The 12,500-nt window shown below is 42.0% G+C and overlaps 1 protein-coding gene across 4 annotated transcripts in view; it reads left to right on the plus strand.

Moving 5' to 3' along the window:
• Positions 1-12,500, plus strand: part of adcy1b (adenylate cyclase 1b) — a 57,045-nt gene that overhangs the window by 14,747 nt on the left and 29,798 nt on the right. For all 4 annotated transcript variants that reach the window (XR_014115861.1, XM_081694700.1, XM_081694699.1 and 1 more), the window contains exon 4: positions 11,361-11,472. Coding sequence is in view for 3 of the 4 variants with exons in the window: in XM_081694700.1 (XP_081550826.1) it covers positions 11,361-11,472 (112 nt within the window). In the remaining variant the exon portion in view is untranslated. The remainder of the gene's footprint in view (positions 1-11,360; positions 11,473-12,500) is intronic.

Here is a 12,500-nt window from a genome sequence, read left to right on the forward strand (position 1 = left end):
GCATTATCTCTGTTTAACACTGTTTAAGAAAATTATGTTTCATCCAGAGTTTGATTCCTGGCAGACAGGATTGCAGTTGTGGGAGAGATGAGTTATTAATGGATTTTGTCCTTAAGTAAATCTGAGTGTCATCTGCATATAAATGAAAATCTAGTTTAAAGTGACATGATATGACTAAGCGGAAGGATGTAGATAATAGATAGCTTGGGCCCAAGGACAGAACCTTGATGGACCCCCTGAGATAGAACGGAGGTAGTAGAGGTATGACCTGAGAGGGCAATGATGTTTCCTATCTATGATGTAGGAGCTAAACCAGTTAAGAGCAGAACCGGTTAAGCAGTTCATGTAGCCTAGAGAGAAGGATCAAATAAGGACACAGCACTTCAATGGAGTAGGATAAGAATGGAGAGAGCACTAGTATCAGCAGATGAGAAGAGGTCTTTAATAACTATAATGAGGGCAGGGCCAGGACCATGGTAAGGGCAAAACCCTGACTGAAAGGATTCTAAAATATTGTTGTCTAGGAAGGTTTGGAGCTGGGTAGCAACAACTCACTCAAGAACTATGACAGACCAGAAATGGGACAATAGTTAATGAGCTGTTGGCATGACACATTTATAGCATTTAGCTGACGCTCTTATCTAAAGCAACTTACAATTGCAGCTGAACACAACTTGAGCATTAAGGGCCTTGCTCAGGGGCCCAACAGTGGCAATTTGGCTAAATGGCACTTGAACCGGCAACCTTCCAATTATAAATTGAGTACCTTAACCACTGAGCTACTGCAATAGTGAAATTATTAAGGCCTGGGCTGGGGTTTTTTTGGAGGTGAATGGAGGTGAATGCTGCAGACGTTACATGACCACAGAAAAGCTAAGAAGAATAGAAAGGTGTGGCATGAGGACGGGTATAAAGGGTTTAACAGGAGCTGTGGGGCTAAGATCAAGCAGGTAGTGGTATGAGAAGTAGTAATGATACCAGAAATCTGAGAAGAGTCGACAGTTATTTAAAAAAGATATTTAAAAACTAAGGGGGAAAGGGTGTGAGCCTGTCCTGTAGGGGCCGCTAGAGAACAATAGATATTGGTGATTTAACATTATTGTGTTGCACATGGTTGTTGGCTACACCTACAGTAAATGTAAAAGAGATGGTGATCTAACATGGTGGTAGCTTGTATGAGAACTGGTGACCATAAACTTCTGCTTAATGTGTTCATGCACTCACATGTTAATGTACACCTACAGTCATTTTTAATGCTTACAGTGCTGTAAGCAAACTGAGATCCATCTGATGACTCCGTGCTCCATGACTGGAGTTCCGTGGTGGCCAGTGATATTCCACAACCAGCTGTGGAAGTAAATCCACAACAGAATGCATTTACATACATGAAGCAGGACTTGAAGCAGGACTTGAAGCAGGGTAATATACTGATGAGGACTGATGTTACAGATCTTCCACTGGCAGAAGGGGAACAATGTTCGATTGGATTATTGTAAAGAACGGTGAATGTGATGTGTGAAATCGCAGCAATGTATAAGATAACGCATGATAAAACAAGTCCAAAAAGTAGAACAGAGTCTCCAAATACTGAAACTATTTTCATTTCCAGCACCTCTGATTTTAGAGGTGACTGTAAGCCATTACACGCTGGACTGCACCCGTTAACTGCCCTCTCGCGCTTTAACCATGGTGGCTGACATTTTCAACTAGTTTGAGTTTCACTTCAAAGGCTCTTTTTTTTTCAAACTTTCTCATCTTGTGCACCACTGACAGAAGCAAAAGAAAGGTGAGCTACATTACTGAGAGTCCTGTGTCCCCTTGTTCAACAACAGTGTGTAAGTGTTCGAGCAGTTCTCTGTTTTCCAGAAGTGGTGGATTTTGCTTTTAAGTAAACCTTGAAGCTGCATGTGGCTTTGGCCAGGTGCGAAGGGCAGCGTGGTTCAGTGGATGACCTCTCACCCACACATGGTCATCAACTCATTACCATCTACCCCTGCAGAACAGATCCAGCTGCCATTACGGCCATCTGTCTTAGCATACAACCGACGCCAATGGTAATTGAAAACTGGAAAGGGAGGGAAAAAATCTTAATTTACTAAAAATAAACGAGGATCAGAAAATAGACTAAAAATTAACTTGGAACATAAACAGCCTGCAAGTTGAAATGTCAGCAAGCCCATAATTTCCTTGATAAAGGTAAAGGATTAATGTAATATTTTTGTAACATAATATTTTATACACTTTTCATAAATGCTATTTTTTCACCTGACAACACAGAATATCCATCATTTTGTAGAATAGGAGTTCAGCACATAGGAAGAGGGAGAGAAACTCAGAGTGTTCATAGTGTTTCTGTGTAGAGATGAGGTTAAAACAAATGTTCCAACCAAGATATATTTTGTCCCATGCAAAGGAATACTTGTGGTCTGTGTAAATTATATTTTAAAGTCCACATATGTTAGTTTGCGGAACAAAAAAGTTATATCCCCTGATTTGATTATACTCTCACCAATGCATTTGACTATGTTGACTATGCTATTATGTTTCTAGTATTAAATTCATTTGACCTGTATCTGTTAATTAAGTTACAAAACTAACAATGCATTGTGCTTTGGGTACAGAATGTTCTGCCCAGTATGTGAATCTTGGATATTTCTTTCAGTTAAATTTAGTGACGTTGAACGGAACTATGACATGACCTGCAGTGGAGAATTCATTCACCTCGTTTCTACTGACTCACCTCGTTTCTACTGACTCACCTCGTTTCTACTCATTCACCTCGTTTCTACTGACTCACCTCGTTTCTACTCACTCACCTCGTTTCTACTCATTTTCTTTATTTCTGCTGTGCTATGTAGCAATGAATGTTTGGTAGTGTTTGTTTGTTGATGTATTGCTATAACACTGCAGTAACAGGAGATTATAGTCATGTTTGCCTTGGGGTTGCAGTGAAACATAGATATTTAAGAGTAAGTAAGTCTTCACTTTCTTTGGGTAAAACAATACTATTACTTGAGGTTTATAAGTGTTTCTTTATAGTTGTTTTGAGTGTATTTGTCTGAAATGAAAAAAAAAACATTACAGAAACGAAGAAAAATTGACCATTTCATGATATGGCAAAATCTTATGAAAGTAGCTCTAACCAATATGCAGTACCAGTTAGGCCAACAGTGTCATAGTTAGCTGGCCTTTTCAAATTCTGTGTGTAGAAGTGCATAGTGTGTGTGTTGTGTTAGATAATAATGTGTGTTCCTTTACTGTGTAAAAGTGTGCATGTGTGCTACAGTATATTGCTGTGTGTGTGTGTGTGTGTGTGTGTGTGTGTGTCCGACCCAGAGCACACTGTTCCTTTGCCTACCAGCTTGCACTAATGACTTTCTAGAACATGTGGGTCAGATGTCACAGGCTGGACAGCTCTATGAACTCATAATACACTGTACATCAAGACCGTTCTCATAGACCTACCTACAAATCCATCAAATATAACATATAAATGCATGTGGAAGGATGTGTCCTACACATTGAAAACAAACTTTCCTCCAGTTCCCTACTCCCCTGTGTGTGTGTGTGTGTGTGTGTGTGTGTGTGTGTGTGTGTGTGTGTGTGTGTGTGTGTGTGTAACCATCTGTGAACAGGTGTGTGTGCAAATCAGGTCCTCTTGACAAGGAGAAGCTCATCGCATTCCCCTCACGCAAAGGTGCTTAATGTTAAGCTGAGATGTCAGCTAATTGGGAGGCTATCCTCCTGGTTGTTGTCTCTCATTCTCTCACACACATACAGATACAAACAGAATTCTGGATGGGGCAGTGACAAGGTGTTTGACCAGAAATGAAATGACTGGCTAGGGTCTACAGTGCCATACTGACGGTGGTCTGGAGAACCCTGTTCTGGTGTTACTATTACACTATAGACTGGTGCAAAAGCACAAAGATCAGTTTGGTTTGCATTGCAGGACCAGCAAGCATTACAGCATTACTTTGTTTGATTGACAGATTCATGTCCTTTCCAACGCTCAATAGACGTCAAGGACCATTTGGGTTTGGGTAGAGTTCTGACAAGTGCCAGTGAGTGTCTGTGACAGGCCTGGGGCTTTGTGGCAGTAATCAGGGTCAGCTGCGCTTCTGAGTGCTCGGGGATGCAGTATTAGAGGCTGTGGAGCTCAGGGCAATGTTTGAGGTTATGGTGTCCAGGGCCACGGTGTTTAGAGCCACAGTGTTTGGTGCTATAGTATTGGGGTTGTGGCAATAGTGTTGAAGAATGTGGTGTTCGGTGCCACAGTGTTCAGGGATGTGGTGTTTGGAGACTGTGGTGTTCTGGGCCACAATGTTCAGAGTTTTTATGTTCAGGATCTTAGTGCTGGGACTGTAGTGTTCAGGGCTGTGGTGTTCAGCAATGCGGTATTCGGGGCTGTTGTGTTTGGGGTTATGTTATTCAGGGCTGTGGTGTTTGGATCTGTTGTGCTCATGATTGTGTTGTTTGGGGCTGTAGTGTTTGGATATGTGGTGTTTGGGATCACAGTGTTTGAGGCCACAGTTTAGGGCCAAGGTGTTAGGAGCTGTTTTGCTCAGGGCTGCGGTTTTCAGGTGCCATAGTGTGTGGTCGTGATATATGGACATGTGGTGCTCGCGCTGCGGTTTGGCGTGTGCTCCAATCAAACTGCATTTGAGTTCTAGATCACCCTGCCTTTGATCCTCCAGATGGTGCCTCAAGATCACGCTGGTCTGCTTGTTGGCTTGCGGTTTCTCTCTGCTTGAGTTTAGTTGTGTAGTGTGTGTTACTGTTCGTTTGTGTTAGTGGTTCATTCGTGTTAGTGGTTGTTCTTATAGGGCTCTACTATTGGTCATTCATGATCATCAAATGCTACTCAACATTCGTACCTCTATGGGGAATTTCTGGGACCAGAATCCTTAGGGAGAAAGTGACTTTCTTTCCCAGTTTCTGTCTCCCTGCCCTGGGGAGGTTTGCGCTATCCCTGCTTTATCCACGGAGGGGGGCGTCGTAGAAAGAGCGGGAAAAGAGGAGGCGTTCTAGTGAGATTAAGGAACTGCTCAAAAGGCAAATTGAGTTTTTCCCAGCACGGACCATTTGTGTCCAATAGTCAGACTTCCCGACCCGTATCTCCTCATGCCCTCAAACCGATCTACAATTGGCCGGTACCTGTATTCCTGGAACGACCCGGTACACACCTTCAACCTCAGATGAGAGTCTGAGCCAGAAATAGAGGCCTCAACCCTCTCGTAATCAGGGAGCGCTAGAATACAAACACCATTGCTGCAGTCTGGATCTGTGACAGCCCTGTGACACTGGGCACTGTAAGAAGAGTATCTTCAATGACGTTTTACTTCACTTGGCCTGCACCTTTTGTTTTTAAGTGAGACATGGGCTACAGCCGGTGAAGCCACTGGTGAAATCTCTCCATATTCTGGAAAGTGCAGTTTCTCCAGTGTAGCTCTGAAAAGGCGTAGAGGCAGAGGGGCTGCGGGGGGCTTATCCGCCGTTTGTGATGTGCGAAAGTTTTGAAGCACTTTATTTTTCCCTCACTCCTAAACCACACAGAGGTTTTAGTTCATGTTCAAGTTCAAGTTTGGTTTATTCGTCACATACATAGTCATACACAGTATAACTCGCAGTGAAATGGTGGAGAGTGCTCTTTCCAAACTGAGGAAAAGAAAACAGGGGTGCATAGAGAAATATATATATATGCATATAAATAAATAAATAAAAATATATATATATATATATATATTTATTACTGACATTTTTTAATTCCTTTGCTTGATTGTACCTGTGTCTGATAGAATTGTACTTAGGGGTGATTTTAATATTCATGTCTGCTGCCCTGCTAAATTTCAGGTTAATCATTTTACTGATTTACTCATTTTACACATTTTACTTAGACTCCACCATGTACATAGTCATCCACTTGATTTGGTGCTCAACTGCTTCTGACATTAACAAATTAGACATTGAAGAGGCTAGTTTCTCTGAGCATAGGTCAGTTGTACTTAGCTCAGCTTTTACTGGGAACTTTTCTGTTCCTGTTTTAGGTTGTTTGTGTAGATATATCAGCTTGTCCATGGCTAGTGATTCTTCTAGAGTTTTTCCCAGACATTTTAAAGTTGCCCACTCTTGGTTTGGCTCATACTAGTCTTGATGATTTAGTCACTTCACTTGATTATAACTGTTCAGGTGTACTTGATACTGTTGCCTCCATGAGATTTAAATGCTCCCAAACTAAAGTTCAGCCCTGGTGAAATGCCACTGACGAAGTTATACGGGGTTGCAGAAGAGCAGCGTGGAAATGGAAGAAGGCAAGCAAACCTTAAACAGACAGTAAACAGACTACAAGTACATCCTGCTATGTTTAACAACTAGCTGTTAAATCTGCTAGGAAGTGTATTTTTCAAGCATTATTGTTAGAACTTGTAACAGACCCACGCAAGTTTTGTTGAGCACTATTAAAACTCAAGCCTTCACCTTAGTTTGAGCATAATCCTTCTCCTTAACGTAACCTTTTTTAATGGAAAGCCTGAGGATATTAGGTTTTGTATTACTTCCTTAGGTTTAGATTTTTCACTTTCTCTGCCATGCCCAAGTGTTTCTAGAGAGTTTGAGACTTTCAGTGTTAGAACTTACAGATTTAGTGCTGTTTGATTTCATGCTCCTACAGCTGGTTGAGGTGACATTCAATGTTTTAGAACAATCTGCCCAGAACATCAATACCTCTCTATGATCTGGTATAGTTCCTGCCAGTAACTAACATGCTATAGTTACTCATTGATATCACAGTGGTCAGTAACTATCAGCCAATTTCTAAATTGTCTTTTCTAGCTAAATTACTGGAAAAGGTTGTGTATTGCAGCTTTTGTCATTTTGAACTGATATCAGCATTTGGGGGATTTTTCAGTCAGGTTTTAAGGCTATGTGCATCGCTGAATTTGGCCTCCTTAAGGTGATAAATGAACTTTTACTTTCTGTTGATTCAGGAAATTGCACCATCCTTTGGTTATTTGATCTAAATTATTAGGCTACATATGTATGCTATAGGCTACGCTACACAATGACTTAACTGTTGCTGCCAGAAGTGTTGCGCCTCTGAGGAGCCATTTGGCTTGTCTTCTGTATTTGAGTTTTGTACATGGTACAACACCTGAGGATGATGGACTTGAATGACCCAAGATATCTCTGCCATTCACGATGGAACTAGATGTCTCCTCGGGTGCCTCCATACTTACTTACATAAATCACGAAACACTCCTTTTCCACAGAATATGACAGAATATTTACCCACATGTCGATTCACACTGGTTTTGTATAACCTGAGGTAAATTTTTTGCCCGGTTTTACAGAAGGTAAAATGATTAACATGGCACATTCAGATGAGACAAAAATGAATGAGTAATAATTGTTATTGTAAAAACAGTGGCAATAATTATGCTTGCCCACCTTCCCATGTAAAACTAATCCCATCCAAATAGGGCCTTGGAAGAGTGGGTAGGGTTATAGTAAGTGGCTCTGTGGTCTTATCAGTGAATATTAGCAACTACTTCTCCTCCTCTGCTGATGTGACCTGTGGTGTTCCACAAGGGTCCATACTAGGACCCCTCCTGTCTTCACTATACATGTTACCATTAGAACAAATTATTAGGAAGCATATTGTCAGATTTCACTGTTATGCTGATGATATTAAAAAGCCATTGTCATTATGTCTAATGGAAAGGTGCCTCTGTGTGTCTCTCAACAACTGTTTTGAGGACGTTAAGAGGTAGATGGCTGTCAATTTCCTCCAGCTGAATAAAGACAAGCCAGAGGTCGTTATTTTTGGTGTTCCTCATCTAATTAACAGTGTTCCCAATAACCTTGGTCATTTGTCCTCAGGTGTTAAGTGTTCTGTGAGAAATCTTGGTAGTTGGACAGACTACTGTAATTCTTTATACATTTGGGATTAACCAGTCTCTATTACAAAGTTTGAAATTAGTCCAGAATGCTGCATCAGGTTTATTGTCTAGCACCAAGAAAAGACACTATATTACACCAGTCCTCACTTCACTTCTTTGGCTACCAGGTCAGTACAGGATAGTTTAAAGTGCTTTTATTTGTTTTTTAAACCACTAAGTGGTCAATCCCTGTTATATTATGTCTGCTGAACCACACAGCAATCTCTGATATCATCCTTGCAGAATTTGTGGACTGTTTCTAGGGCTCGTCTGAAACATAATGGTGAATTTGCAGTTTATACGCTGAGACTATGGGACCGTCTACTGTCCAGTATTCACCAAGCACCTTCTGTCTTGGTTTTTAAATCAGGTCTAAAAATGTACTTATGCAATCTTGCATTTCAGTAGTGAGAAACTGGGACAATGTTATGTGTTTTAGTGCCTGTGTTTTTGTTTGGTATTTTGTTTTATTACTTATCAGCTTCTTTATCTTTTATCCCTTATAACATCTTTTTCATCATCTTGTCTGTGTTCTATTTCTTGTTACTCATTTTATCATTTTATGTGTTTTACTTGTGTTTTTAGGTGTTTACATGTTTTGTTATGTTTTCTCATATGTAGGCATGCTGATTCTCTGTACAGCACTTGCAAGTTGTTAAAGATTGCTTTCTAAGTAAATCTTACTTGCTCTAGTGTGCTGTCTTGCATGTGTGTGGGTGTGTGTGTGAGTGTGTGTGTGTGTTTGTTATACTCACGTACACGTGTGTGTGTGTGTGTTGGGGGGGGTGTTTGTTATACTCCTGTACATGTGTGTGTATGTGTGTGTGTGTGTTGGGGGGGAGGGGGGGGGTTGTTATACTCCCGTATGTGTGTGTGTGTGTGTGTTGGTGCCTGTGTGTGTGTCTGTTTGTGTGTGTGTGTGTGTGTGGGTGTGTGTGTGTGTGTGTGGGGGGGTCTGTTATACACCCATACGTGTGTGTGTGTGTGGGGGGGTCTCTTATGCACCCATACGTGTGTGTGTGTGGGTGTGGGTGTGTGGGTGTGTGTGTGGGGGGGGGTCTGTTATACACCCATACATGTGTGTGTGTGTGTGTGGAGGAGGGGGGTCTGTTATACACCGATACATATGTGTGTGTGTGTGGGGGGGGGGGTCTGTTATACACCCATACATATGTGTGTGTGTGGGGGGGGGGGGGTCTGTTATACACCGATACATATGTGTGTGTGTGTGTGTGTGTGTGTGTGGGTGTGTGTGTGTGGGGGGGGGTCTGTTATACACCCATACATATGTGTGTGTGGGTGTGGGTGTGTGTTTGTTATACTCCCGCACGTGTGTTTGGGGGGGGATCACATTCTCTTTGTAATTTGCTGTAATCATCTTGAATTTCCAACAGTCAACTCTTTTGTTGCTTTTTTTTTTGTTGTTTTATTTGTTTGTTTGTTTTTTTGATGGTTGTTTTTTTTTCACATTTTCAGGACTGTTTTTACCAATCATGGAAGCTTGTCAGATTTGTAAAGTGATGAGTGTACTGGCCATATCCAGACCGAGAGCCGGAAGCCTGTTTCCTGTGTAATTACTGACATTTGGCATAAGGACTAATATCCAGAATTATTTAATGTTTGGACTACTTGGCTACAATGGGCCTAGCGGTTATGAACAGGGAATATGTATTCCTCTGTTATCTTATTTATAGCTATTTATTTTGTTTCATTTTATTTAATTTTTTTATTTGTGTGTGTGTGTGTGTGTGTGTGTGTGTGTGTGTGTGTGTGTGTGTGTGTGTGTGTGTGTGTGTGTAATTTCAGGCCACATTTATAGTGTAATCTCTTATAGAGGATTCAGTGCTGCTGATGACAGAATCAGAGATGTTAGGAGAAGATCTAGGATGTTAGCTAGAAGGGAGGAGTTGCACACATGGTGGGAGGTCCTAAAACCTTCTTTACATTACACACATACAAGTCCATGCAATTTGTATATATGTTGTCACCTTTTTGGACAAAGTGTGCAATTCCACACATGTTGGTAAAGCTGGTAACCTTCTGTCCTGAAGGTTTCTCTTGAAGGATACACATACATTAGGAAAGTTACATTAGAATCCGTCTTCATGTTCTCTTGCCACAGATGGCCCTCCAATTAAAATATTCACAGCAAATTGAATTTATAGCACCCAGTTACGTTGACATCTGCGGTATGACAAAGTGGCATTTAGCAGATTCCCTCTGAAGACGCCGTGTTCCACGCCTTGATGAACCAGCCCACACACATGCCACAGGACATCTGAGGAGTCCATTTGTTTGTGTGTGTGTGTGTGTGTGCGCATGCGTGCCCCTATGTGTATAGAGGTGTATGTAAAGTCTCTGACACTTTGTTTCACAGTTCAGATGCACCACTAAAGCCAGCACAGGTGTGCAGGTGTGCAGGTGTGTTTTACATGGCGTTTAAACACATCACCTTCTCACCCTCTCTGCTTGACCGTCCCTTCAGTGCCATGAAACGGTACTGACTCCATATAGCAGTTTATCTTCTGGAGTCAGATAACCAGTACAGCACCAGTCAGAAGTGGAGAGATACAGGATTTGCTAGAACTTTAGAGTCTTCTGAATAGGAGCAATTTAACACTCTAAACAACTGAAAACATGAAAAGTCTGAATGTTATATTTGTATTCACTTTTCAGTTATTTCTTGCAATTTTAAGAGTTCTAGCATAAAATAAGCCATCCTGAACTTCAGCGCAGTTCTCAGTTCTTAAAGGAGGACATCATACTCATTTACTGTGTGTGTGTGTGTGTGTGTGTGTATGTGCATGCGTGCGTGTGTGTCTGAGTGTACACGTATGCGTGTTGCTTTATGGTACAAACACTGCCTTACTTTATTCTCTTCCTATAAGCCAGACCATGAGCTAATTTACTACTGTGTTTGATTATGTGTGTGTGTGTGTGTGGAGGAACTATTATAGATTATAGAAGCTCTGTTTTTTATTGCCAAAGCTTCACTGCTCTGTCTGTTTGTTAGTGGGGTGGAAGATGTGATGTCTGTGGTCGGCTGGCTGGGGAGCTGTATGCTCTGTGTGCGTCTGCTGTTGTACTGGGAGGTGAACTGATGGCTATGATCATTGTTATCATTATTATCAGCATTTTATGTGCTAAAAATGAAAGAGGTTTGAGTGTTAAAAAGGACTGTAAACACAAAATGCTTTCTGTGTGTGTGTGCGTGTGTGTATGTTTGTGTGCATGTGTGTATGCGTGCGTGTATGTGTGTGTGTGTGTGTGTATGTGCGTGCGTGTGAGTGTATGTGCGTGTGTCTGCATGTGCGTGCATGTGAGTGTATGTGTGTGTCTGCATGTGCGTGCGCACACGTGTGTGCGTGTCTGCATGTTTGTGCGTGCGTGTGTGTGCATGTGTTCCTCCTTTCCTCTCTGCAGCATTCTGTTTGCGGACATCGTGGGCTTCACCAGCCTGGCATCTCAGTGCACAGCACAGGAGCTGGTGAAGCTCCTCAATGAGCTCTTCGGGAAGTTTGACGAGCTGGCCACGGTGAGTCATCGGTGCTCTCTCCTCACTCCCATTGGCCGGCCAATGTTTCTCTGGCCACTAACCACCCACATGAGCAACGGTGGCAGTGGGAGAGCCAAGAAAGTTCACTGCAGAGTAGGATAAAGTTCTGCCCTTGGTTTTATCCTCTTTATCTTAAAGCTACAGAGTTAACAGAGCAGAGGTGGGTGCTTGTTGCTACATCTTAAATGGCCAGAAACAGCTCAGCAACTAAGAACATGGTGAGAACCCTGGTCAAAAACCAGTTTTTAGTTTCTTAAGGGCATTTGTGGGCAGAGCTGGTATGGACAGGTCAGTGGTAAATAACTGCTCTGCCCTACAAACTGCAGGCTATGAGGTCAGCGCCCTAGATGAAGAAAAGTGAAGCTAGTTAACTGAATCGCTGCCCATGCAGTAACTGAATTAGCTTCATAGCGTTTCCTCCTGACCATCTAGAGCCTGGGGATTGGATTAGTGTGATATCACAGGAAGTGCATATGATATTTAATATGATTACATGATTCCACAAAACTCCACGCTGGCAGAGGGGAAGACTTCCTTAATCCGTCTGAGCTCTTATGTTCAATTAATGAGAGACAAAAGGCATGTTAACACTGAAGGGGAAATTCTCTCGAATTCTTTGTTAAACGTCTGTGTAAAATGTTATTTCTCTTTGTGCGGTTTCATAATCTCAGTTCTGCCCTTGTTTTACCTGCTTTAGCTTCCACCATGAGAGTAAAGGAAACCTTCGCTCTGTTTCTAAGCCGAGCACTGGTGCAGAACGTACAGTATATTCATAGCCCTGAAATATCCGAGGATGTTATTAGATGGGATCGACTTCCTTGTGTTGTGGAGGATTTACACTGCGCCGAGGTGACAGCGTTCAGTAACTGTTTCCTCACCTTGCCCAGGTTTTCCTCGGTGTGAAAATGTTCGTTGGTACATCTCTGGCGTCGAGGAGGGGAGATTTGATGCAATAGCTTTCTTAATCTGCATGAAATGAGAGGTGTTGCCCTCGGCTGAACTCTCCA

Source organism: Electrophorus electricus, chromosome 13 (genome assembly GCF_041902795.1).
Source record: "Electrophorus electricus isolate QZ-2024a chromosome 13, ASM4190279v1, whole genome shotgun sequence".
Taxonomy (NCBI): domain Eukaryota; kingdom Metazoa; phylum Chordata; class Actinopteri; order Gymnotiformes; family Gymnotidae; genus Electrophorus; species Electrophorus electricus.